The following is a 26,323-nucleotide window of genomic DNA, read 5'->3' on the forward strand; positions in this document are numbered from 1 at the left end:
GTTTAAAACACAACCTGAGATAACATCCATCCCATAGAGGCTGTGTTTTTGGCCTTGGAGAGAGCATTAATGACTTGCCCTGTGGAGATGCAAGGTGAGGGAGATGTAGAGAGAATACTTTGTAAAATGTTTGGAGGGATGGGGGGGGTGAAATTTTCACCAAACCTGTCAGCTAATAGGTTAGCTATTTTCACAAGATCTATGTGTGTATGATGTGATCCACAGCTAGTTCAGCGAACGTCTGGGTACTACCTTTTAGATTACGCCTATAGCTGAAGAATGCCTTATGGTTATCCTTAGCTATGGTTGCTAAATTTTTTTGAAGTTGCCCTTAGAGGATTTTACAAGTTGTCTTATTTGTTTGTTCAAGCAGAGGAGGGTGTTCTTCCAGTCCTGGGGCCTCTCTTTTTTAATCTTAGAGACCAACTTCTTCCTGTTGTTATATAACTTATTAATGCTAGATGTCCACCAGGGAGACTTGTTTTTTCTTGTGGATCTTATTTTGATCCTATCTGGTATAGCTGTGCCAATAAATTTGTATAAGTGATTGTACAGGGCATTTGTCTATACCTTAGTATGGTTGGCAATGCTATCTGTGGGATTAGGAGCTTGGAAATTATTTATGCTATCCCTTAGGAGGGTATAATTAGCTTTGGTGAAATCTTTTAGCCTGATTTCACCTAAGAGAGTTTCAGGTGTTATAGCTACTTCAGATGTGACTGATTTGTGATCAGATTTAACCAGTGAGAGTCCTAGACTTGTGGCAGTGCAATAGTCATCCATGTTAGTGAGGACCAGGTCGAGAATATTCAAGCTCCTTGTGGAGTTGCTTACTATTTGTTTCAGGGAATTAGTATAAACAAAGTCCAGGAACCTTTGTGTGAGCTTATTGGTACTTCTATAAGTTTCTCAGTCAATGGAGGGATAGTTAAAATTGTCCATGACTAGAGTGTTTGGTTGCAATTTGATTGATTCAAGTAGGTCCAAATAAGCAGTGTGGGTATCATGGTTCATTAAAGGGGACCTACAGCTAATGATGACTTGAAGGGGGGGGGGTCTTACCCACAGTTAGTTGAACTTGCAGTAAGTCCATGGACTTTTCCTGTCTAACCAGTCTAGAGGTGTATTTTTCTTTGATAAAGCTAGATACTCCTCCTCCTTTGGTTCTCACATGTTCATTTTGTGGTCTGAAAATGTAGAAGGCACTGTAGCCTTGCAAGGCTGAGGTACTCTCTGTGGCCCTCAACCAATTTTCTGTGACTCCACAGATGTCAACATCATCCAGGGAGAAGAGCGCTTCCAGAGAGTGCAGTTTCTGATTTAAATTCCTAGCATTTAGCAACATAATCTTTAATTTATTTGTGAGTGATATTTTCACATCAGAAATTTTGTTCTTGACATCTTGCCTAAAAAAGGCATTATGGGGGAAGCACGTGCCTTAGCCAGTAACCAAAAGCTTAGAAGTGACAGGTGAAGAGCATCTCTGGCAAAGCAGCGTGGTCTATCAACCATGTCATCCCAAGCTGACAGGAACCGGATGCCCTTAGAATGACACAAGAAACTTAGCCAATTGTTGAAGTCAATCATTTGTTTATATTATGGTATCATCCTAGGTGAGGGTAGAATGCTGCTCAAGGTTAGGGACATGCCCACCTGGGACACATATTCAGAGAGCTCAATCATGTCTTTCTTCATATAGTCCAGTGAGCTATGCCTCAAGTCATTCACACCAACATGAACTATGATGGAGTCATAACAGTACTTGTAGAGGAGATACTTGAGTGCATGTGTGATCTGATGGATCCTGACACCCGATAGACAGCTGACCATAACCTTCTCCTTGCCCCGCCTAGTGAGTCAGACATCTGTTTGTCTCACAATGGAGTCATCTATGACAAAAAAAAATTGGTTTAGATGTGCCTTGCCTTAGGGCCATATTTATTAAACACTGATGCTTGTGTTTTTATGTGTATTGAGTGCTGTAGGTGCCGTATTAGGTGTAGCATGTTTGTGTTTGGAAGGTCTCTGGTGTTTAGGTAGGTTTTTGGTGAATACCTCCATGTATGATGGTTTATGTGTTGAGTGCATGATTTGTGAAGGAGGTGTAGTATGTTTGCTGACAACCTGTTCAGTGTTACTGTTATGTGCGTGAGAGAGGAAGGATTCCAGATTCATAGTGTAGCTGCATCTCTCACAAATTGTACTTAGGTGATTTAGCAATAGAGGGTTGCCAGTGTCCATTAGACAGTTGCTACACTGTCTCAGCATATCCATGTCAATCAGGCTAGTAGAAGAAATGGAAGGAAACTGACCAACCATAATGCTAAGTTGAATCCTGTTTTCACAGTGGGGAGAGAAAATGGAGGATTGTGGTAAAACTGGGTACACTAAGCAGGGTCTATACCAGTGGCATGCTCTATAAAAGGTCTATACTAGTGGGGATTCTCTAAATGGTATGAGACTATTGTGGATTTGGTGGTTTTGAGACTGCTTAAGGGGCAATAATGCAGCTGAGGTGCTCTTTGAGCAGCTAAGCACAATTTAAGGACTTCTCAGCCACATCACGGGCAGCTACTGTGGGAAAGTTTATCTACTGAAGTTTTTGTGTCTGTTACCACCAATGGTTACCCCCACTGCACAGTAATGTGCAGTGGTGCATGGTGGAGCGCTATGCATAAATAGATGAATATAGTACAGCAGTGGCTGGTCGCCTAACTCTGTGGAGCTGTGTTAAAACAAGCGGAAACCTGTGCAAACACGACCTTATGTAGCAACAGTGAGCATACTTATATAGCAACAGTGAGCACACTGAATTAAACAATTTAACCAATAAAAAAGCCCAAAATTGAGACCTGTGTCAGCAACCTGCAATCAGATGAGTCCTAACTGCACTCTCCTGCCACAAGGTTGCAGGGGACCCTCTCCAATAAAAGATAGCCTGGTTTCAATTTAACAAACAGAACCAGATTCAGCAGGTCTGAATCTAGTCTAAGCTGCAGCAGACATTAAGTGCAAGAAATCAGCAAGAACAGTTTTAAAAATCAGCAATATAACAAGAATACAGTTTAAAAGTACAATATACAGTATAAAATTGCACTTATGGTTAGCAGAATGTAACAGATTCCTTGGATTGCACAGATGAATATAGCATGGCAGTGGCTGGTCGCCTGACTCTGTGGAGCTGCGTTAAAACAGTAAGCAAACTGAATTAAACAATTTAACCAATAAAAAAGCTCAAAACCGAGCTCTTCCAGGAACCTTCAAGCAGATGATTCCTAACTGCACTCTTCTGCCACAAAGATAGCCTGGTTTAGTGTTCAGTTTAACAAACAATACCAGATTCAGCAGGTCTGAATCTAGGCTATGTTATAGCAGACAAAAAGTGCAACAGTTTATAATGGGGCACTATACCTCCATAGCAGTGCATGCACAACACTATACCACCATAGGTGTGCATACACAACACTATACTGCCATAGGTGTGCATACACAACACTATACCGCCATAGGTGTGCATACACAACAGTGAGTAACTCTTACATAGCATATCAACATAAAATGTATTAAATCTGCATACAGTTGAACTTCACATTGTTGGTGCCCAGCAAACTACATAGTTATTTCTTAAAGACTTCCACAGAGTGTATTTATTTGTGGTACTCTAATTAGTTTGTGATGCAGTGTAGAGATGAAACAGCCTGTACTGCTTGGTGGCTGAGTTCATACACAGAGAGGGGAATAGCTGCAAAATTCATATTTATATCATAAAATGACTTGTTTTGATAACTATATAAATGTACAACACAATATTTCTTCAAGTTTTGTGGTATGAAATCCATCACATTACTGATTAACCGTTCTCTCTGTATGCACAGAACTGGCAGAGAACAGAAATCTCATGTTTAACATTCTACCTCTAGGGCACATAAAAAAGCAATCACTGACCCCCACCACAAAGGAGCTACAGATTAAACCACTAGGAAGAATATAAGCTACATCACATATAGAGGATGTGAACTTTAAGGACAGACAGTCACAAGAAAAACAGGAACAAAATGCAACACAGATGCAAAGTGTAAAAATAGACAAACAGCAGTAAGTGACCACATTAAAAACAATATCTAAAGTTTATTAGTCTTGCAGTGCGGTTATAGTACAGCAATTTTCAAGGAGTTTTGTAGAAAATGCACTGCTTCTTCCATCTACTAGCATCTCTCTGGGGAGGGAGAGAACTTTGCTTATCTTCAGACGTAGGTAACCAGCACTTCAGTGATCTCATCTACCCAGGGATCTCATTGACTACTATGACTGCCTCAGCAGTGGCTTAAAATAAGATGCACTTAAACCACAATGGGTCCTAGAAGGATGATCGTTGTCGAATAGAGGTTTACCATAACAGTAGTACCCCTGCACATTTCTTGAGTTGTTTGGCTACCGCCAAAAATAAATGATAAAAAGGATTGTGGGATTGTCTATTGTGCAGGCTCTGGATGATGTAACCCATGTGACAGGAAGATGGCCTCTTTTAAGGAACTCCATTCTTGGGACAATAGTTATAAGGAAGAAAGCACACTGAAATGTAAGATGCCTTTGTGGTGCTATGCTTGACAGGGAGTAAATCCATGGAAATTCAGCGGCATTCTGTGTGGTCAAAACTGGCTATTATTTCCTATATGGTTTTACATGGTGGCATGAATAAGTAACACATTTACTCATCAATGGCTTCAATTTACACTATTTCAGAGGGAATATCTTTTAAAATTAAGGGCAGCAAAGTTGTAAGGGCAAGACCAGACAGGAGGAGAAGGTTACCACACACACTATAGACCCAGTCTCAAATAGTACCATCACAACCTCAAATCATACACATAAACACACAAAGACATACTCGGAGGCTCTGATCAAAAATCTACCAAAACAGCAGAGGCCACCAAAGCAGACACCCAGACAACCACCACCTCAGAACACAACACCTGCAACACATAGACCTCAAAGTCAGAGTGTCAAACAGTCACAGCCCTTAAGGCCAAACACAATGCCAGACACACTAGTCATTGGTGACTCCATAGTCAGACACACTGACGTCCCGCTCACCAGACTGAGTAAGGAAAGAGTTACAGTAAGCTGCCTGTCGGGCGCTAGAATCCGCCACATAACGCAAGCACTCAGGTCTCTCAACAGCAGGTACAAATACAACTCAGTCATTGTCCACGCTGGTGTAAACGACCTGAGACATACCTCCTTGGACTACATGAAAAGAGACATTGAGGAGCTCTCTGATTATGTAGCCCAGGCAGGTATGACCCTGACCTTGAGCAGTATCCTACCTTCACCAAGAATGATGCCACAATACAGAGATAAGATGATCAGCTTTAACAATTGGCTTAAACTCTGGTGGCATTCAAAGGGGATCCAATGTCTGTCTGCCTGGGATGACATGCTGGATAAGCCACGCTGCTTCACAAGGGACGGCTTGCACCTGTCACCCCTGGGATTCCGGATATTGGCAAAGGCTCTTGCCACCGAGGCACAACAAACACCAAACTAGTAAGCAACGTAACAAGGATGTCCAGGTTACCAGGAGTAACGCCAACAGTCGTTCAGCTACAAAAACTTGCACCAAGATATCCAAGGCAAAAGGACGATGTAACCACGATCCAATTCCAATTTATTGATAAAACAACCACAGATGACCTAGGTTTCGTTCGATAATGAACTTCATCAGATAACAAACATCAAATACCTCGTGCCTTAAATATACATTGCCCAACCACTAATTACATCAATTAACTGTGATTGAACCAATAAAATTCAATATTCCCTTTAAACACACAGTATGAAAAAATATATAAATAAAATATGAAATAAAATAAATTGAATTAAATGCAAAATTACTAATAACAAATAATAAAGGCTCTTGCCACCCCCATAGTGCCTTTTTTAGGCAAGGCTCAAATTCTAAACCTACCACCCTAAAACACAAAAAAGGAAAAAAACTAAGGGTAATGCTGCTCAATGCCAGAAGTCTAAATCTCAAAATGCACGCACTCGAGGCCCTTCTCAGTATGGAGAACATCGATGTCTGTGCTGTGACAGAAACCTGGTTCAAGGCTCCTGAGAGCACCCCATCACTATCAGGTTTTACCTCATATCATGCGTTCCGGCCCCAAAATCCGGACAATACCAAGAAAGGAGGGGGGGTATCCATATTCATCAAGGACACCCACACCTCAAGACTGGTGGCAACGCACGATGCATCGGAGACCATCCAGGTGCAATTAACCATAGGCAAGACTGCTCTGCAAATTGTAGCATGTTACAGGCCACCCTCACAAACTCAGGAACCTCACATGGCTTTCCTGAAAACACTGGAGGATAAATGTATCTCCAAACACCATCATACTAGGTGACTTCAATTACCCTAATATAGACTGGGAACACTACTCGAGCCCAAACACCCTAGCCCAAAAGTTTCTGGAATTCATAAACTCAAATGCCATGGAACAACTAGTCACCATCCCCACAAGAGGAGAAAACATACTTGATCTCATCATCACGAACATGGGAGCACAATGTTCAACACCGGAAGTATACCCTCACTGGTGAGATCAGATCACAAACTAATCTCGCTGGAGGTCCTCATCCCACCCCACCTGAAATAAAAAGACCACAGTAAAGAACTTCTCGAAAGCTGACTTCACACTTCTAAAGACTAGTGTGGTCTCCTTTAAGGCCCCCGAGCTGGCGGAAAACAGTATTCAAGCCACTGAATCACTTACAAATGCCTTCTACCAGCACCTGCAGGACTGCATGGATAAGGCAATCCCAAGCAAAACAAAGACTCTTTGTACCAAAGGCAAGCGTCCAGTCTGGTGGACCCCAGCCATAAACAAACTCTACAACAAAAGGAGGAAGCTACTACAAGATAGAGCTAAATCCTTAAAAGGTAAGACACCTTTGATCACTATAAATAAAAATCTAAGAGCTCTCATAAAATCATCCAAAGCAAATTTTGAGAGAAAAATAGCTAAAGACTCAAAAGACAATCATAAGGCCTTCTTTAGCTATGTTAGAAACCTGGGTGGAAACTCCCAGATATGCTCAGAACTAGTTCAAAATGATGTGAAGATTACTGATCCTACAGATATTGCCAACATACTGGCTGACAGGTTCAGTGCAAACTTCTCCCCCCTCCCCCCCAAAAGGAGAGATATCTATACCAAATGATTGCAGCCCCCCAAACATCTCTAACGCCCAAGTGAGAACTGCTCTCTCCAAAGCAAAAAACACAGCATCCATGGGACCTGATGGTGTCCCCGGCTGTGTGCTCCACGAACTCAACGAGGAATTAAACCCACAGCTAGGACAACTGTTTAATCATAGTCTCACCTCTGGATACGTACCCAGGGAGTGGCGCACTGCGACTGTGGTCCCACTTCACAAAGGCGGTGCCTCCACCGACCCTGGAAATTGCCGGCCCATTAGCTTGACAAGCCTTATCTGCAAAGCTATGGAGAGGATCATAATGGACCTCATAAATAAAGACATAGGGAATTTGCAGACTTTGGATCCAACCCAGTTTGGCTTTGTCAAAGGCAGATCATGCCTTCTAAACTTGGTTGACTTTTTCAAAACAGTCACCAAAGCCATTGATGAGGGAAAGGCAGTCCATACAGCCTACCTCGATCTGGCAAAGCCTTCAATACAATACCCCACTCGGGTATCATTGAAAAACTCATCAGCTTAAATGTTAACCCATACATCACAAGATGGGTTGCAAACTGGCTGAGTGACAGAACCCACAGGGTCAGAGTTGCTGGCGCCATGTCAGACTCAAAGCCTGTCACAAGTGGTGTCCCACAGGGCTCAGTCCTGGGCCCACTCTTGTTTGGCATCTACTTTTCCGAAGTACAAGCAAACACAGGAGGGTTATGGCTGACAAAGTTTGCAGATGACTGCAAACTGGGCGCCGTAGTCGAAAACACATCTGACACAGATATCCTTCAGAAGGGTTTCACAGAAACGGATAACTGGTGCCAGAGCCATGGCCTAAAGTTAAATGCCAAAAAATGCATAGTCATACCCTTCGGGAAAAACAAGGTTACCCCTAGCTACCACATAGGTGGCAATCCACTGAGCACAGAAGAAGTTATCAGGGACCTGGGGACCCAGGTTGACAGTAGTCTGTCATTGGACACCCATGTAGCTAAAGTAGTTAGGAAGACCTTCTACATTGCCCACCTTATCATGAAGGGATTCACATCTAGATCAAGGGAGGTCATAGTCTCCTATACTCATCACTCATCAGACCAATGATTGAGTACAATGCCCCATTCGGAATGTATCTGACCCGACACTTGCAGCAGCTGGAGAGGCCACAAAAGTTCCTCACCAAAAGGATAAAGGGTCTCAAAAATCTGTCCTATGCTGCCCGACTGAAAGAACTCCAGCTCTATTCAGTAAACACCGCTTGCTCAGAGGTGACCTTTGCCTGACATACAAGGCCATGTCAAACCCAGATTTGATGAATATGCTTCACCTCAAAAAATCTAGATCCGTCAGAGCCACTAGGGCGGGAGACTTAAACCTCGACACGGCTATTAATAGGATGTGCTGGAGGGATAGATTCATCACCCAAAGACTCCCTATGCTATGGAACAAAATCCCGGTATATGTGAGGCAGAGCACCTCGCTGGCCTTGTTCAAGAGAAATCTTGACCAATGGATGGGAGATCGCAGATATACCCCAGGGATTACCTCAGTGTCACTGCTCGACAGAGGCACAGCAAAATAATGGGTATAGTTCCCCATACTAAAGGGGTGGCGTAAGCCACAAAACTATGGGCTAGGCTTGTAAATGCCCTTGGGCAGATAGCCTAGTATGAACCTATGAACCTATGAACTTTAACAACAATTTTTTTTAAACGTTTTATAATACATGCATACTTTATATTTATCATTGTTTTAGAGAAGATTTGTACAGACTTAGTTGGGGAAATAGGTACTCTGATTTAATGTTTTCTGAATAGATTGTTGGAAAAGTAAAAAAAAAATAATAAATATTTTTTATGAAATATTTATTTAGAAGCATTATGAGTGGAAACAATAATGGGCTATTGACACAGAACATGATTTTCCATTTTACAATATTTATACTTTTTAGATTTAGTAATTATAGGTGAAGGTGAGCATCACTTTTAAGATATTTTATGTTAAAGTGTCTTTTATATTTATGGGCTCTGACTGCTTTAAATGGAGTTGTACATAATGCATTAATCAATTATTCAATCATGTTTTATTGTTTAATTATTTGTAATTAGGATAAAAGTAATGTGTTGGTACTGAAAGGTTAGTTCTGATGAAGTCTTGTGGTTCAGATGAAAACGCTGTGATTGTATTTTGGTGTTGAACGCATGTTTTTAATTTCTGGTTATTAAAAGCTTTACACATAATATTTAGTTTCCATGCCTTTGTGATCGCTTCAGCGCACTTGATTTATTTAATAAGTTTGGGTGGCGTGCATGGTTACAGTTTTGTTCATTTTTTAACTTCCTATGGTAGATTATTATGACAGCTGCATTTTGTAAGCATAGGCACCCTCCCGCATCGGCCACTCTCCCATATGCACAAGCGCACAGTAAAACAGACATCCACACACATACCACATACCCCATATGATGAATCCCTATTGTCAGAATGTCCAGAATGTCTCCTTTTCCCTACCCAGAAATTCATGAATGATTGCAGACATTCGAGATTCATACTTCATGTCCTTCAGTAAATGCATACTAGGGCAAAGGATGTTTACAAGGTTGAAAAGTATCTGTAATATTTCCTATCCCTCTCCCATGTACATCACAACAGTTTGCATTGCATAATGCCTGATATCCTCCATATATATTAGAAAAACACTTGCTATACTAATGTCTCAGTTAGTGCAGTGGGCTAACGCGGGGACCCTTGTGTTAAGAGTGCATGGTTCAAATCATTCCTTCTTCTTTTTTTTAAATTTAAATATTGGTAAAATAAATCCCGGTGTCTGGTGGTGGTGTAGAGGACTAATATCCCCTGTGGTAGATGGGATGGTACAGGGTTTGCTACTATTATTTAACAACTATAACTTCCCACCTTCCTTTTGTCACAAGTCACCTGCTGCATTTTACAGAACCTTTTTAATTATATTTTTCATTTGACCTAGATTCCTGATGGTGCTTCACTGGCCATGAGTCTGAAAGACAAGCGTGACAACACCTTGGGAAGAGGTACTAGATTTGAAATATTTAAGTAATATAGTATTACTTTATGGAGCAAATAATGAAATGGAATACAAAACAAATCTGATCAAATAACACTAATCAAAGAATTGCATAATATGTTATCTTCAGTCTATTTCAATTGGTCAACGAATGACATTGTCAAAACCCACATGATCAATGATGCATTTTGTTGATTATTTTGACTGAGTGCGCGGTACATTGGGGATTGTGGAATGTACCCTTTTCCCCACTGTAGTGCGATCTCAGAATTGGTATATGTAATTAGCGTGAAGGGTGCATGGTAGATTTCCCCCTGCAAAAACATTGTTTTTATGTTGTTTCCGTTGATCGAACCGTATTGTCGATCATGTGGTTTCGACAATGTCATTCATCAGTCAGTTGAAATAGAGCCATTATGTTATTGTACAGTTTGGGCTATTTTTTCTTAGAAGCTACTTATATTTTTGTATATATTATTTTCTGTGTGCGACTTAAAAATCCTGGAATCTGGTAAGTGAAGGGCTATACTTCTGGAAATTTTATAGTGTTCTTCATTCTTGTCATGTCTTTATTTCCAAAATACAAACTAAGGTAACCAGTGTACAGAGTCAGATTTTCTAGCAGATCAATTGTGCTGCACAGTTTAGCTTAGACATACTTATCAAATTTTTCTGCCATTCATACTATTATCCTGGCTGATGTCTGACCAGTCATAGTTTCACCATAACTCTTCCCTGCCATAATGTAACAATCCTGTTTTTACTAAAAGTGGAAGACCTCTGCAGTACAGTAAAGGAGAAGCTTGAAAGTCTTCTAAGTTTTTTTTTTCAAGTCTACATTCACATACATTTTAATTTTTATCAGAATTGTATATATAGAGACAGGCTTGGTGCTTCTCTCTCATAATTACCCCTTTGGACTTTCAGGCGTTTTCTACTTCTTCCTACAGCTGTTCCCGTCTTTGTTATCTGTTTCCATCTTCATATTCTCACATTATTTACTTCTTCTCCCTTTCTCTCTCTTGTAGCTTGTTATCTGTTTCCATCTTCATATTCCACATTATTTACTTCTTCTCCCTTTCTCTCTCTTGTAGCTTGTTATCTGTTTCCATCTTCATATTCCACATTATTTACTCCTTCTCCCTTTCTCTCTTGTAGCTTCTTTATGAACCCTTTCTCTTCCACACATAAAAAAAAACTACTTGTGCCAAGTGTGCTCCAGCTCTCTCCCTTTCTTTCCCTTTATGATTTGCTGTTCTTTCCCCATAGCTCTGTCTATTTGTTTGTGTTTCTTAACCAGCTTCATAAGCTGGTCCAACGACCCCTTTCAGTTATTACCTGAACAAAAAGAGAAAGATCTTTATATTAAAGTATGCAAACTAATTACAGCAGAACACAGCGTACATTTGATGAGACAAACGTGTGCTCTGATAAAATTGCTTATAAGTGAGAGTGAAATAATAATATATTTAATATATGTGCCTGCAGTGTATATACATGCAAGCAGGCAGTTGGATTGCACTGACATCATTTTTAAGGAGCTCTGATTTTTAAACACATTTTGTGTTTCAAACTATGACATGACAATGATTACATACAGAACATTCAGTGAAACTAATAATTTATGTCACACAAACTTTTTTTGTGGCATGTGCTTTTCACTGTTTACATGCATTTACAAGTATATACATGTAGAATATCATCTGATTAGTGGTACTATTTATAAGAGATATAGCTAAAATGTCAGCTAAAGAAGGTTTGGCTATGAAACAAGAGTACTTTTATTTATTTTTTCTGGAAAATCAAGTGGCACACATTTAAGTTTCAGACTTCAGGGACGAGAATCCAAAAGAGTTGCTCTCAGCAGAGATTTGCCCTGATTCCAAAAAAAAAAAAAAAACTTGCTTTCAGTGTAAGGCTTATCTATAAACAGACTTGCACAGGGAGGTAGATTCCAAAACATCTGCTTTCAGTGGTAAGTTTACACTGAGAGCAAGTCTCTAGAACCGGGCCCCATATCATTCAGAAAATACATGCTAATGCAAGACTTGTTATTCTATTGACTTTCTAAGTGTATAAGTACAGTATTCAGAATATGTCCCTGATTTTTGTCCTTTTATCCCCATTATTTTTTGTTTTGTCCAGAATTCTTACTCTAAGAGGGTAGGATATATGAGGAAAATGGTTTTCATTATTGATTATGTTACAAGTAAATGAGTTTATTTTAATAAGAAAGTAGTTCTTGCTATGACCAGGAACCACTTAGATTTACTGATAGTTGTATTAAAATAGTCCCAGTTATGGGACAGATAAATGGGTGTCCTGCAGAGTTGTACAGCAGCAGAGAGAGAAAGAGGAGACTTTGAGTGGATTAAGTACCTCTCTTTTTGTTTTTTATTGCTTATTTTCACTAGCTGCACTATTCTGACCATTTTTTATTAACACTGCAACTTATTTGAACTGTTTTTTGAATTCTGATACTGTTTGCAGTTTGATCATTTTTAAGTGTTTTTCAACTGTTGAGGGCTACACACTCAAGTGCGATAGCCATTTTCTACTTTAAAAGTGTTTGTTTTACTGTGTCTGTTTTAATTTTTGAAAAATAATCCTATCTCTCTACTCGTTTCCTGCCTTTCTGTAACCAGTAGAGTCTGGTTTTCAGATTTTGCTGAATTCTGGGCTGTTTTGTAGTTTCTGTGTTGCCCAAACCTTACTAAGATAGAAGGAAGCTTCTCTGTTCATCAGTAAGAGTGGTGAGCTTTGAGCAGCCTATCTGTCGCTGGAGGAGTGGTTTCAGCTCAGAATCTGTAGTTTTATTGGCCATTTTGGGCTATTTCTATCCCTTTCATCTTTCTGTTTAAAAACCCGTGTTTGTGCGGTTTTGCTCATCGCGCAGCGCTGTTTAACTAGGGTTAAACTATTCCCGGTGCCAGAAAGTCTGCTCTTCTAATTTTCCCTTAGAACTAGCCAGTTTTCTAGTTTTAGCACTCAAAACTATTTCCTTGTGCTCAGCACTTGTTCAAATCTCGTTGCAAGCACTAAATAATCTACAAATTACTGCAGCACTCAACTTTCCTCACTTGTTAGAAGGAAAACAGTTTTTAGTACTTAAATTAATAAGCACCTATCTAGGTATGCCTAAGGGTCAGCTCCCAGTATTTTCCCCAGTCCACCTGATGAATCTGGGCATCTTGGGGCAATGTAGCAATTGCCTCATGTACACTGACAACCCTCTCCTCCTACCACCCAACACTACAACCTGTGAGAGATGCACTTATATAGCCAAACTGGAAGCCAAATTTTCTCCAGCCAAGACTGTACTAGACAGTCAGGAGGAGAAGGTAAACACCTGCACCACACCACATTCAACACATAGTGCATCAAAACCTACACCGTCTAAGTCCACACATAGTAACACAAAATACACACTTACATTTGCGGAGGCTCTCAATAAAAATCTGCTCAAACAACAGAGACCTCCAAAGCTGAAATGCAAACAATCACCACCACCCCCAACACTACCCAAATGACACATAGCTCACAAAATCAGTGTGCCACTCAACCTCAGCCCATAAGGCAAAACAATGTACCCAACACACTAATCATAGGTGACTCTATAGTCAGGCACACTGATGTCCCACTCACCAGGCTAAACAAGGAGAAAGTTACTGTCAGCTGGCTGTCGGTTGCTAGGATCCACCACATAATGCAAGCACTCAGGTCACTCCACAGCAAGTACAAATATGACTCTGTCATTGTCCATGTTGGTGTGAATGACCTGAGATGTACCTCCCTGAACTACATGAAAAGAGACATGGAGGAGCTCTTAGATCATGTAGCCCAGGCAGGTATGACCCTAGCCCTGAGTAGCATCCTGCCATCTCCCAGAATGATACCACAATACAAGGACAAAATGACTGACTTCAACAATTGGCTAAGCTTCTGGTTTCATTCTAAGGGGATCCAGTGTCTGTCTGCCTCGGACGACATGATCGACAGACCATGATGCTTTGCCAGAGGTGGCCTGCACCTGTTGCCCTTGAGATTCCGGATACTGGCTAAGGCTCTTGCCAGCCCTATAGTGCCTTTTTTAGGCAAGGTTCAAATGACAAACTTACCACCGTAATAAGTATAAGCAAGCAAAATCTGAGGGTAATGCAACTCGATGCTAGAAGTCTAAACCACAAAATGCACTCACTCGAGGAACTCCTTAAAATGGAGAACATCGACATCTGTGCAGTCATGGAGACCTGATTCAAGGCTCCAGAGAGCACCCCTGCATTACCAGGCTATAATTCATACCACACCTTTCGCCCACCAAACTGGACCGAAACACTAAAGGAGGAGGCATGTCCATATTCATTAAGGATATCCACACCTCCAGGCTAGTTACTCAACATAATGCATCCGAAATTATCCAAGTACAACTAACACTGGGCAAGACTGCAATCCAGGTTGTAGCTTGTTACAGAGCCCACTCAACGTTTCTTGATATACTGGGTAATATTAAGGTACAGCCCAATACCCTAATAATGGGCGGTTTCAACTACCCCACCATCAAATGGGAAAACTACTCATGTACTAACTCATTTGCTCAACGCTTTCTGGAATTCATAAATTCCAATGCCCTGGATCAGCTTGTCCATACCCCACCAGGGGCAGAAATATCCTGGACCTGGTCATTACCAATATGGGCAACCGATGTTCCATGCCAGAGGTCAACTCCTCGCTGGTCATATCCGACCAAAAGCTAATCACCCTAGACATCACTATCCTGCCCCTCACCCCTACTAAGGAAACCACCATAAAAAACTTTTCCAAAGCCAACTTCATTCATTCTTAAGACAGAAGTGGCAAGTTTCACAACACACATACAGAAGGAAAATAGAGGTATGACTTCCAAATCCTATACAAATGCACTGCATAAGCACATACATGAGTGCATGGATCGTGCCATCCCCAACAGAACCAAGACACTATCCTCCAAAAAAAGGAAGCTAATCTGCTGGTCCCCTGCCATAAACAACTCTACATCAAAAGGAAGAAGCTGTTGCAAAAAAGAGTAAAATCCCCTGATTGCAGGAACTCCCTGATCAGCCTCAGTAAACAGCTGAGACCCCTCATAAAATCCTCCAAAGCTAGTTACGAAAATAAAATCACCACTGATTCTAAAGACAACCACAAAGCATTCTACAGCTATGTCAAGAATCTCAGTGGAGACACTCAGATCTGCTCTGAGCTACAGCACAATGGCACTAGGTATACAGAACCAACTGATATTGCCAACATCCTGGCAGATAGGTTCAGTGCAAATTTCATCACCCTCACCCTATACTGGAAGAATGCAAAGCCCCTGTAATCACGGCTGCACAAGTAAAGACCGCACTCTCCAAAGCCAAGAACACAGCATCCATGGGACCCGACAACATCCCAGGCTGCATTCTGCATGAACTACAGAAAGAACTGGCACTCCACCTAAGTACCATGTTCAATCATAGCCTCACTTCAGGCTTTGTGCCTACTGAATGGCACACAGTGACGGTTATCCCACTCCACAAAGGGGGCGTGACCACTGACCCTGGGAAGTACCACCCCATTAGCCTGATGAGCCGAGTCTGCAAGGCCATGGAACGTATCATCTTGGAGCTTATAAACAAGGACATAGGTAACTTTCAAACTCTAGACCCCCCCTCAGTTTGGGTTTGCAAAAGGTAGGTCATGTCTCCTAAACCTGATTGACTTTTTTGAGGCAGTCACCAGAGCCATGGACAAGAGTAAGGTGGTGCACACCACCTATCTTGACCTTACCAAGGCTTTCGGCACCATCCCCCACTCTGGAATTATAGATAAACTCACTAGACTGGGCATAAATCCCAATGTCACAAGATGGGTGGCCAACTGGCTCACTGACAAAACCCACACAGTGAAAGTAGCTGACTCCAAATCCAACTTCCGACCAGTGACAAGTGGAGTACCACAGGTCTCAGTCCTGGGTCCTCTCCTGTTTGGCATCTACTTCTCAGAAGTTCAGGCTACTACAGCAGGTCTTTGGCTAACAAAGTTCGCAGACAACTGCAAACTAGGTGCCACATAATAGAATTGCCTAATAATGTGGACATTCTACAAAGGGGCCTCACTGAGATTGATGCTTGGTGTCAAAGTCATGGCCTCAAGCTCAATGCCAAGAAGTGCATTGTCATCCCCTTTGGGAAAAACACTGTACCCATGAACTACCACATAGGCGGCAGCGTACTAAACACTGAAAGTGTGATAAGAGACCTTGAGACACAGGTGGACAGTAGTTTCTCCTTTGATAATCACATCACCACAGTAGTCAGAAAATCCTTCTACATGGCACACCTCATCACAAAGGGGTTCACCTCCAGAAAAAAGAGGTTATCGTTCCTCTCTACTCATCCCTCATCAGACCTATTATAGAGTACAATGCCCCATTTGGCATGTACTATGCAAGACATCTACAACAACTAGAAAGGTCACATAAATACTTCACTAAGAGGATTACCGGCCTCAAACAGATGCCATAAGCAGACCGCCTCAAAAAACTCCAGTTCTACTCCGTTGCTTACCGCCTACTCAGGGGCGACCTCTGCCTAACATAAAAAGCCATGTCAAACCCAGATCTGTTGTACATGCTACACTTAAAGAAACCCCAATCCCTCTGAGCCACACGCTCCAGGGACCTAAACCTTGCCACCACAATAAACAAAACATGCTGGATGGATAGATTCCTGTCCCAGAGACTTCCCATGCTCTGGAACATACTACCCATTCATGTCATGCAAAGCTCCTCATTAGTCCTCTTTAAGAAAAATTTGGACAGTTGGATGGGAAATAGGAAATTCACCCCGAGGATCACTTCTGTGGCTCTCCTAGACAGGGGTGCAGAAAAATAAATTTCTTGGGTGGCGAAAGCCAGGAATCTTTTTTGGCTAGGCTTATACAGGCCCCAGGACTGATAGCCTAGTACCAACCTATGAACCTATAAATCTTTAAACGTTGTTTAGAGCATTCATTACTATGGCTTCTCTTCCTTCTTGAGTTAGTAGGCTAGAACTTTTGCATGAGAGCTTAACTGGTTTAATACAGTTTGAGCTTGAGAGAGAGAGTGTGTGTGTATGTGTGTGTGTGTGTGTGTGTGTGTGTGTGTGTGTGTGTGTGTGTATGAAATGATGATGTTTGATTTATTATTAGGGTGATATCTTTCTTCACTATGGGAAAAGGGATTACTTGTGGAGCAGTAATTATTTCTGCTTTGTTATACAAGACTCTTTGGGAACTCCTTAATACTATTAAAGTGAACTTTTGGGGATTGATGGTTGCTCTGTTTTTATTATTCATTTATCGATAGCCAGTTCTACAAAACAGTCTTGTTAAAGGAGTTTGTTTAGGATTTCAGAAGATTTGTATGCTTTGGTAATAGTAATAATTTATGATCTTATCTACATAACCTGTTTCTGTGATACAAAGGGATGAATTTGTAAGTATGACCCAGATGACCTAAGTTCAACTAGCTTTTCTCACCTTGGGCATTGGAAAAGCCATACATCGAGGGCGGAAAAATAGTAGTCAATGCCAACTTGCCCATCCAGGGGGAGGAATTGGTGGCACCAGCTGTCCAGTCACCACCATGCTGGTGAAGGCCTGCAGGCAACAAATAGGGCCACAGACCAGGGACATAACCTTTATCCAGTAATGGCAGCATTCTGCAGCATGTGTGTGTGTGCGTGGGGGGGGGAGCATACACACATGAGGTGGGTCACAGCCGGGCCTTCTGCAGTGACAAGTTTGCTTATGGCAGTCACCAGGGGGTTGGTTTAGGGCCATACGCAGAATAAAAAATGCAGATTACTGCTGCAGTGATGTCTCTGCCATTGGTTCTCATCTTTCAAGGAAAAAATGGATTTGATGGCTGTTAGGTAGCAGGGAACAAAACAGAAAATGAAATCACCTGTACAGAGAAGGGCATTTATGTTTGGAAGGTCATTCGGGGGGCTATTGATTAAAAGGGGGAGAATAAAATAGGTCCTAGTGCAATAGACACCTCTGATGATGTAGCAAGTATTGGACTGATTGTTGCTTGATATAACCATAAAGGATCTGTTAAGCAGTTACACAGCCATAATTGTACCTTGCTAGAAAAGTCACAATCACCTAAGTTTTGATGGATGATTTTTGTGGTTAACATTTTCAGGTTCAGAAATATAGCAGCAGTCAACAGTCCTTGTTCATTACAACCTATTATCTGCTTTTCCGAATGTCTACAAATCACCAGGTTTAAATTATAGCATTAATTTTAAAAGTATTTGGAAAAAAATAAAATTTTTAATATTAATGAAGGTGTTAATTTGTACTATTTTTCTCCTATTCATTTGATTCCTCATTCATGTTTAATAAATGTTTTATACGTATGATTCAGTGTGGAGACATCTTAGTTTAATTCAAGAAAAGAAAATACTTACAGAATTTATTGTTTTACAGAATTTAGCATTTTATTTTATAATAAAAGCTATAGGTCTTTTATATTTCCTAGCAGTTGTTTGCATTACTCAGTGTTTAATATTATCTGATTTTGTAGACAGCATGTAGCATTGACGAAAAGGCAGGAGTCAGAGCTGGATGTGGGTGTGACTAGGATGGACAGGATTAGGAAGCAGTATATTAGAGGGTCAGCTCATGTTGTACAGTTTGGAGACAAAGCAAGAGAGGCGAGATTGAGTTGGTTTGGACTTGTGCTGAGGAGGGATGCTGGGTATATTGGGAAAAGGATGCTAAGGATGGAACTGCCAGGTAACAGAAAAAGAGGAAGGCCTAAGATAAGGTTTATGGATGTGGTGAGAGAGGACATGCAGGCGGTTGGTGTGAAAGAGCATGATGCAGAGGACAGGAAGAAATGGAAACAGATGATCTGCTGTGGCGACCCCTAATGGGAACAGCCGAAAGAAGATGATGATGATGATGATGTGGCAGTAATGGTGCTAAATTTGAGACAAAGTCTGTGCTGTTTATTTGTTATGATATCATAAATTTTGCGAGGCGTATGTTATTTATTGGGCAATACACATTTATAGATGAAGGGTGTCTGGCTTTGTGAACGGTATGATTAAGTTATTCTTGAAGCTGTATGGAAAGGTTTTTGCAAGTGGTAAATTGTAAAGGTTAGGGGCTTATATTATGTATTTGATGTAGTTTTAGGACCCTGACGTATAGCAGAATGTGGTAGAACTTATAGGTGAAATCTAAAACCAACAAGTAGAAACTCCCAAAAAGTAAGTGCTCCGTACACCCCACACAATCCAGCAATAAAAGTCAATAAAAACACAGGTATCGGAGCGAAACACAGCTGCTACAGTCCAAGCACATCCAAGAATGGTGACTCAATCCAACATCAATCTTTTATTAAACCAACAGAACAAGTCTGGTAAGCACTTTCACCCTGTAGGGCTTCATCAGACCATAAATCATTCCTTGTAAATGCTCATTATATACAAAAATGAAATTAAATTTTTTTTTTTAAAATGACAGCCCTCTATTTATATACAAGTACAATTATCTAACATACATTAATACTTACCGAACTTGTTCTGTTGGTTTAATAAAAGATCAATGCTGGATTGAGTCACCATTCTTGGATGTGCTTGGACTGTAGCAGCTGTGTTTACCTCCGATACCTGTGTTTTTTACTGACTTTTATTATAGGTGAAATCACTTTTTCATGAAGTCCCTTAACGAGTATGTTATTTATAAAGAAAAACAGAGGTTTTGTTATTAATTTTATTAGTTTTTATAGATATCAGTGTATGTGGATTGCCTTTTCATACTTTCCACGTTTTGCCTTGGGCCTTTATTTGTCCTTTTTTGAATTCAGATGGGGCTGTTGTTGATTTATTACCTAGCTCTCTCAATTTTGTTAAGGGAAACAGCCTGCTAGATTATAGAAAATGGCTAGAACAATGATAGGATTAGAACACTTATACAGTGAGGGTCAATCTATTTAATATAGAGCTTGTCTGGGGATTTGTTTGAAGGTTTCAGTAATGGACCATGACTGAATTACAATTGATGGCAATTTAAATAGTGTTAGTGGTGCAACAGGTAGCACACTCACCTTTGAGGCAGAAGGTTCTGGGTTCTATTACCACAATAGGTAGCTTAACTGCTGATGCTGCATTGCAGCATAAGTAGGTTTTGCACTCCTGTGTGTGTTGTCCTCTGAATTAATCATTAAACAGAGGCGCTATTTGCCTGAGTTGGGGGTAAGTCAGTGAATGTAAAAGATCCCATAGCACCTATCAAAAAGAGTAGGGGGTCCTTTACTTATATCCAAACAAAAAGAACTCTTATTTACAATATATTTATATATTTGCAAATGTGCAGATATATACTGTAGATACAGGAATACATTTACAGGTATTCATAATTTCTCTTACAGTCATACGAAGTTTTTACCCCCTCACTCATTTTTTCCATAACTACCATTTGATTTTACTTAATATTGTTGCTAAAATCCATTTACCATTAAACATAATTTATTTATTTATTTATTTCCATATAACTCATATCATATAAAATAACTTTTTATTTATTCTTTTAACATATTATCTACTTCTGTTGTTATAATATTCATATTTAAATATATACATGTTTATGTTCAAATTAGCAGCAGACAGCCTCCCAAGTGAATACCTACAAATCGCAGCTGATGCTCTGGCCTACCCAGTATCCATTTTGATTAACCAATCTCTGTCAGAAAGTTATGTTCCCACACTGTGGAAAGTATCACATATAATTCCCCTCCACAAAGGCGGACCCTCCACAGAACTAACCAATTACCGCCCCATAGCTATTCTCTCTCCACTCTCCAAAATACTAGAGATATGCATACACTCTCAGGTCTCAGACTACCTCCTTACTAACAACCTCCTTTCCAGTACTCAGCATGGTTTCTGACCAAACCATAGCACCACCACTGCCTTACTCTCCTTTACTAACACTATCCTTCAGCATAAAAACAATGGCTATCTCTCCTCTGCTACTTTCCTAGACCTATCTAAAGTATTTGACATGGTCCCACACAAACAACTTATCTCTGTCCTCAATAACCTATCCTTCTCACAATCTGTCACCAACTGGATTCAGAGTTACCTGTCTGACCGCCAACAATCCGTTGTATGGCAGAATGACATATCTCCCCAACTACCTGTCTCCATAGGGGTTCCCCAAGGATCCATCCTTGGACCCCTACTCTTCTCAGTTTACACCAATAATCTAGCCTCTGCCACCAAACATGGCACACTCATACAATACGCAGATGACTCGACCATCATCTGCTCAGCCCAGTCCCTACCAAAACTGCAAAAAGTCACACAGGAAGCCTTTTCCTCTGTTGAAACATGGTTATCCGATGCCTGATTAATACTCAACCCAAACAAAACTAAACTACTCATCTTCCAACCCACCAAACATACTAAAAACAACTCTCACTTTAACATCACAGCAAAAGACAACACCACTATATACCCAACTGAACATACCAAATTACTAGGAGTGGAAATAGACAATAAACTAAAATTTGACATTCACATATCTATGACTATAAAAAAAGTCCACAAAAAACTAGGAGCGTTATACAGAAATAAGCAATTTCTCACCAAAGCAGCAAAGATTTCAATAGCAAATTCCCACCTTATCTCCACCCTACTTTATGCCTCTCCAATATATACCAACCTAAGGCAATGTGATCTAAACAAGCTAGAGACCTGCTACAGCAAAATCGCCAAATTCGCCACAGGGGCATCCTACCGTAGTCACCACTGTCTCTCACTTGCTGAACTGGGCTGGCTTGAACTCCCTCACCTCCTTCAATGGTATCAACTCTCACTCGCCCACAAACTAGTAAACCATCCACTAAATGTCCCATCCCTCCAGAATCAACTCCAACCCTATCGCACCACCAGACCACTAAGATCCAGCAGCAAAAATCACTTGCAGATCACTAAAGCCAATAAATCTGCTGGTGAAGCACTATTCTCTTGCGCCATAGCCAAATTATGGAACTCACTCCCACCCACAATTACCTCCATACCATCATGCGCCCACTTCAAAACTTTACTAAAAGCACAACTAAAAACATGCTGGCTATGCCCTTGCAACTCCCACTCTAATATCATCCACCCCATCCAACCACTACCTTTCTTTCCACTCCACTAACTACCTTGATTATAGCAAGCTCAGATGCTCATAAGCCAGTACTTATTATACAGCACAAACTTCTTCTTCTTGTAACATTTGTTAATGTCTGGTATGCACTTCACAGATAAAGATTCTAGTTGTCTACTGATGTACTATGTTCTTCATCTGTAAATATGTTGTAAGTAATTGCTATGTAAATTGTTAATCACTATGTAATCCAATGTAAATACTGTCTGTTTATTTTAACCGTGGAGCTTTTCTCCCCAGGCCTCCGCTGAAAATGGACCTACGTCCAGTCGGACACTCCCGGTCAACAAATTTAAATAAATAAATAAATAAATGTTTCCATCTTTTTTATATATTTTCCCCATAACTTATTTACCTTTTACATTTCAAAAACACATGTTCAGTAGTTTTGTCTTCTTTTTGACAATGTAAGCACATTCTATCACTTTACTTTTTTATATGGCATATTTCCTTTTACTGTTAATTTATCTATTACCAGTCTCCACAAAAAATCTTGACATTCTACTTTCTGAATACACCATGTCCTTTTTATTTTTATAGCTTTATTTTTTCAACTGTTAGATGTTTTGTCATACATTGTCATACTCATAGTTATACAATTTTACTACTAATTTACAACTAATTTCTCATCTTTTTTATTCATCCACTTTAACATTTTGTACAAATTTAATGAAGCAGCATTACTGGGTTAATGTCCTCCCTCATTATTTAAATAAAAACTCCTCTTTTTACTGGGTTTAATATAGAATCCCATATAAGTGAAAAATATCTGTAATAATTAATTTTTAATTATTGTTGGCAACATAAATATACCTGTTAAGTATGTTATTTTCCCAGCAGTACTGGATTTATCAAATAAGCCTTTTTCTGAATGGTTTATATGTTATCCAGAAAAGATAGGTTTGTTTTATTTCTTATATTATTTACATCTTTATTCCCAAACGTTATACCTAATACAGACATTTCATTCATTGTAAAATATATACCCCCTTCTCACTATATCACCTAAACCATTACCTTTCTCTTTATTTACAGCCATCTCCATCTCCTATAGACACTTGTTTTTGCAAATTATTGCTTCCTTTATCCAAATGTTGCTTCTTGCAGTTATTATAATGTCATTTGTATATGTTAACAACTGGAATTGTTAAGCCTTCAGGTATTATATACCCTACCTCCTTCATTTTGTAATTTATTTCACATACTATCACATTCATAATTAATGCAAAGAGTATGCAGCTCATTAGGCATCCCTGTCTTGCACCATTTTTCATATGCACCTGTTGGCTTAACCAGGCATTTACAGGTATTTTTATTTTATTATTGCTATACGCTGATATACATAGTTTCTTAACTTTCTCACTTATATTATATTCTTTCATTATTCCCCATAAGATTTCATGTTCAGTTGTATCAAATGTCTTATTAAGGTCTCCTATCATGATTTTCGCTTCTTTTTATACACTACATTTAAAACATATTTTTGTCGATCCCTTAAATTTTTTTATACATTTCATACCCTATTCCATCTGATCATGCAGCTGAATCTATATTTACTTCTCCTAATACTATATCTAAATCATATAAAGAAATCTCTTTTTCCAACTAATTGTTCTCTTTTTCTGTTAACTGTTTTTACTTCCCATGTTTTTTTACAGAAAGCACTCTAAATTCTTTTTATTTCCACTTTGCTTTAGATTCATGCTTTCATAAGTTCATAGCTAATTAATAGTCCAGCTGCCTTAATTTGCCATTCTAAGCCTAGTCGATTTCCCTCCCAAAGGTGAGAATACAAACATATATACAAATATTTCAGTCATGGTATTAATGCCTTTTTAGTCTGCCAATATACCAAAACATTTGTTCCCATAATTTAAACTTGTATAAATTTGGTAGTCTGTTCCATGCATCAGCTGCTCTCTCAGAGAACCAATTAGTATGCTTCTCATTCCTATGGAATCTTCTACATAGGTTGTCTGATGATTCTCTACTACTTTTTGATAAACCCAAACATTCCCAGAGGTAGTTGTCTCTAAATGCCCAAAATACCTGAATAAGATCTCCTCTTACATATCTGTAAGAGACACTGTACAAGTTTAGATATTTTAGTCTTTCATAATAAATTCAATTTTTACATCCATGGATGCCCTTGGTATATTTCCACTGTATTCTTTCGAGTTTACTCATGCTTGTTTTCTTATAGGGTGTCCATATTATTATTCCATACTTGAGTTTTGGTCCAATGTAACTAATAAACAATGACTTCATTATTTTTGACTTCCTAGACTTTATAAATCTTTTTATACAACCTATAGTTCTATAACTATCATTAACCAATTGGTTGACATGATTAGAAAAACTCATAGCTGAATCTACCAATATACCCAGGCCCTTAAATGAGTCTACACTTTCAATCATTGTGTGCTGTAGTGAATATTCACCTTTCAATTTGTGTCTCCCAAATCTCATATGCTTAGTTTTTGATGTATTTATCAGCATATTATTCTCTTGTGCCCAAATGGTCAATTTAGTAGTCAAGTTATTTTGCAGATATGCCTTATCTGTAACACATGTACAGTAGTCAGTTTACCCATTTTCAGGTCATCTGCATATAGACTGTAGAATAGCTCAGATGAAAAACTTAGGTCTGAAAACTACAGTCTAAACAAGGACCTAGGACAGAACCCTGTGGGACACCCTGACTGTAATCAAGAATTTTACCTGTCCAATTGCTGTATGATAATTGCCATGTCCGATTTGTAAGCCATGTAGCTGTCCAACTTAACAAGGATACATCAATACCTAGTTGTTCTAACTTATTGATCAGTGTTTTGTGTATGACTTTGTCACATACTGAAGTTAAATCTATATAAATTGCATCACAGCACAATTTTTCTTTCATAGCTGTTATTATATTGTTGTAGAGCATCATGTTACAGGAGGTAATAGATCTATTTTCAACATATGCATGCTGACATGTCGTTTAAAATCCCAGCCAATCCAGTTCTGACAAGAATCAAACCATGTACATTGTATCTCTGAATTAAACACCATAACCATTATACCAACCCCAACTATTTGCTTTATATACACTTTTTCATCGATTTCCTTTTTTACTTTTATACTTATCCTTTCAAATTTTCTCTTTCTGTCTTTTACTCTTGTTACCAGTAGAATAATTTTTTACTATTGCCCAGTTTATGTCTTCATTACTTATTTCAGAGTCTTTGTCTATGCCCTCTCTATTATTTTTTCTCATCTAATTTTTTTTCTGTTTCTGCTACCTCTAAAATTTCTCCTGTTTGTGCTTTTTTTCTTTTTCTTTTTCTTTTTTCTTTACTCATTTTCATTTTTACAATCCATTTATAAATGTCCAGTTTTGTTACATTTATAACATTTCAGTTCATCTTTTTTCCATCATGTCCTATTTCCCCACAAATATAGCATTTTCTTTTATCACAGTTACTTTTCAAATATCCTTCTTTTCCAGAAAAAAACATTTTGGGTTGTCCCCTTTATTTTATGACAACCCTATTCCCTTCCAAATTTAATATGCTTAGTTTATGTATATATTATTTCTATTTCTATTTTAACACAGTCTTACAGGTCCATCCACCAGTCCATCAACCCCCTTTATCATAAACATTCGCAATGTCCAGTACTTCTTTACATACAGTTTTCAAGTGCCCTTTCAAAGTCTCTCTTTCTACATCTCTTTGAAATTGTACATTTGTTAACCTACTAAATACTTTCATTACATAAAGATTCCATGGGTTACAGTCTTTCTTTTTTCAAATTCTCACACGAAAATTTTCCATTGAGAAAACAGTC

At 39.4% G+C, this 26,323-nt stretch overlaps 1 protein-coding gene across 2 annotated transcripts in view; it reads left to right on the top strand.

Moving 5' to 3' along the window:
- PLXND1 (plexin D1) overlaps window positions 1-26,323 on the top strand; it is an 817,829-nt gene that overhangs the window by 733,243 nt on the left and 58,263 nt on the right. For both annotated transcript variants that reach the window (XM_044078628.1, XM_044078629.1), the window contains exon 29: window positions 10,199-10,262. In XM_044078628.1, coding sequence (XP_043934563.1) covers window positions 10,199-10,262 — 64 coding nt within the window. The remainder of the gene's footprint in view (window positions 1-10,198; window positions 10,263-26,323) is intronic.

The sequence above is a fragment of the Protopterus annectens genome, chromosome 7.part1 (genome assembly GCF_019279795.1).
Source record: "Protopterus annectens isolate FY-2018-M chromosome 7.part1, PAN1.0, whole genome shotgun sequence".
Lineage (NCBI taxonomy): Eukaryota > Metazoa > Chordata > Ceratodontiformes > Protopteridae > Protopterus > Protopterus annectens.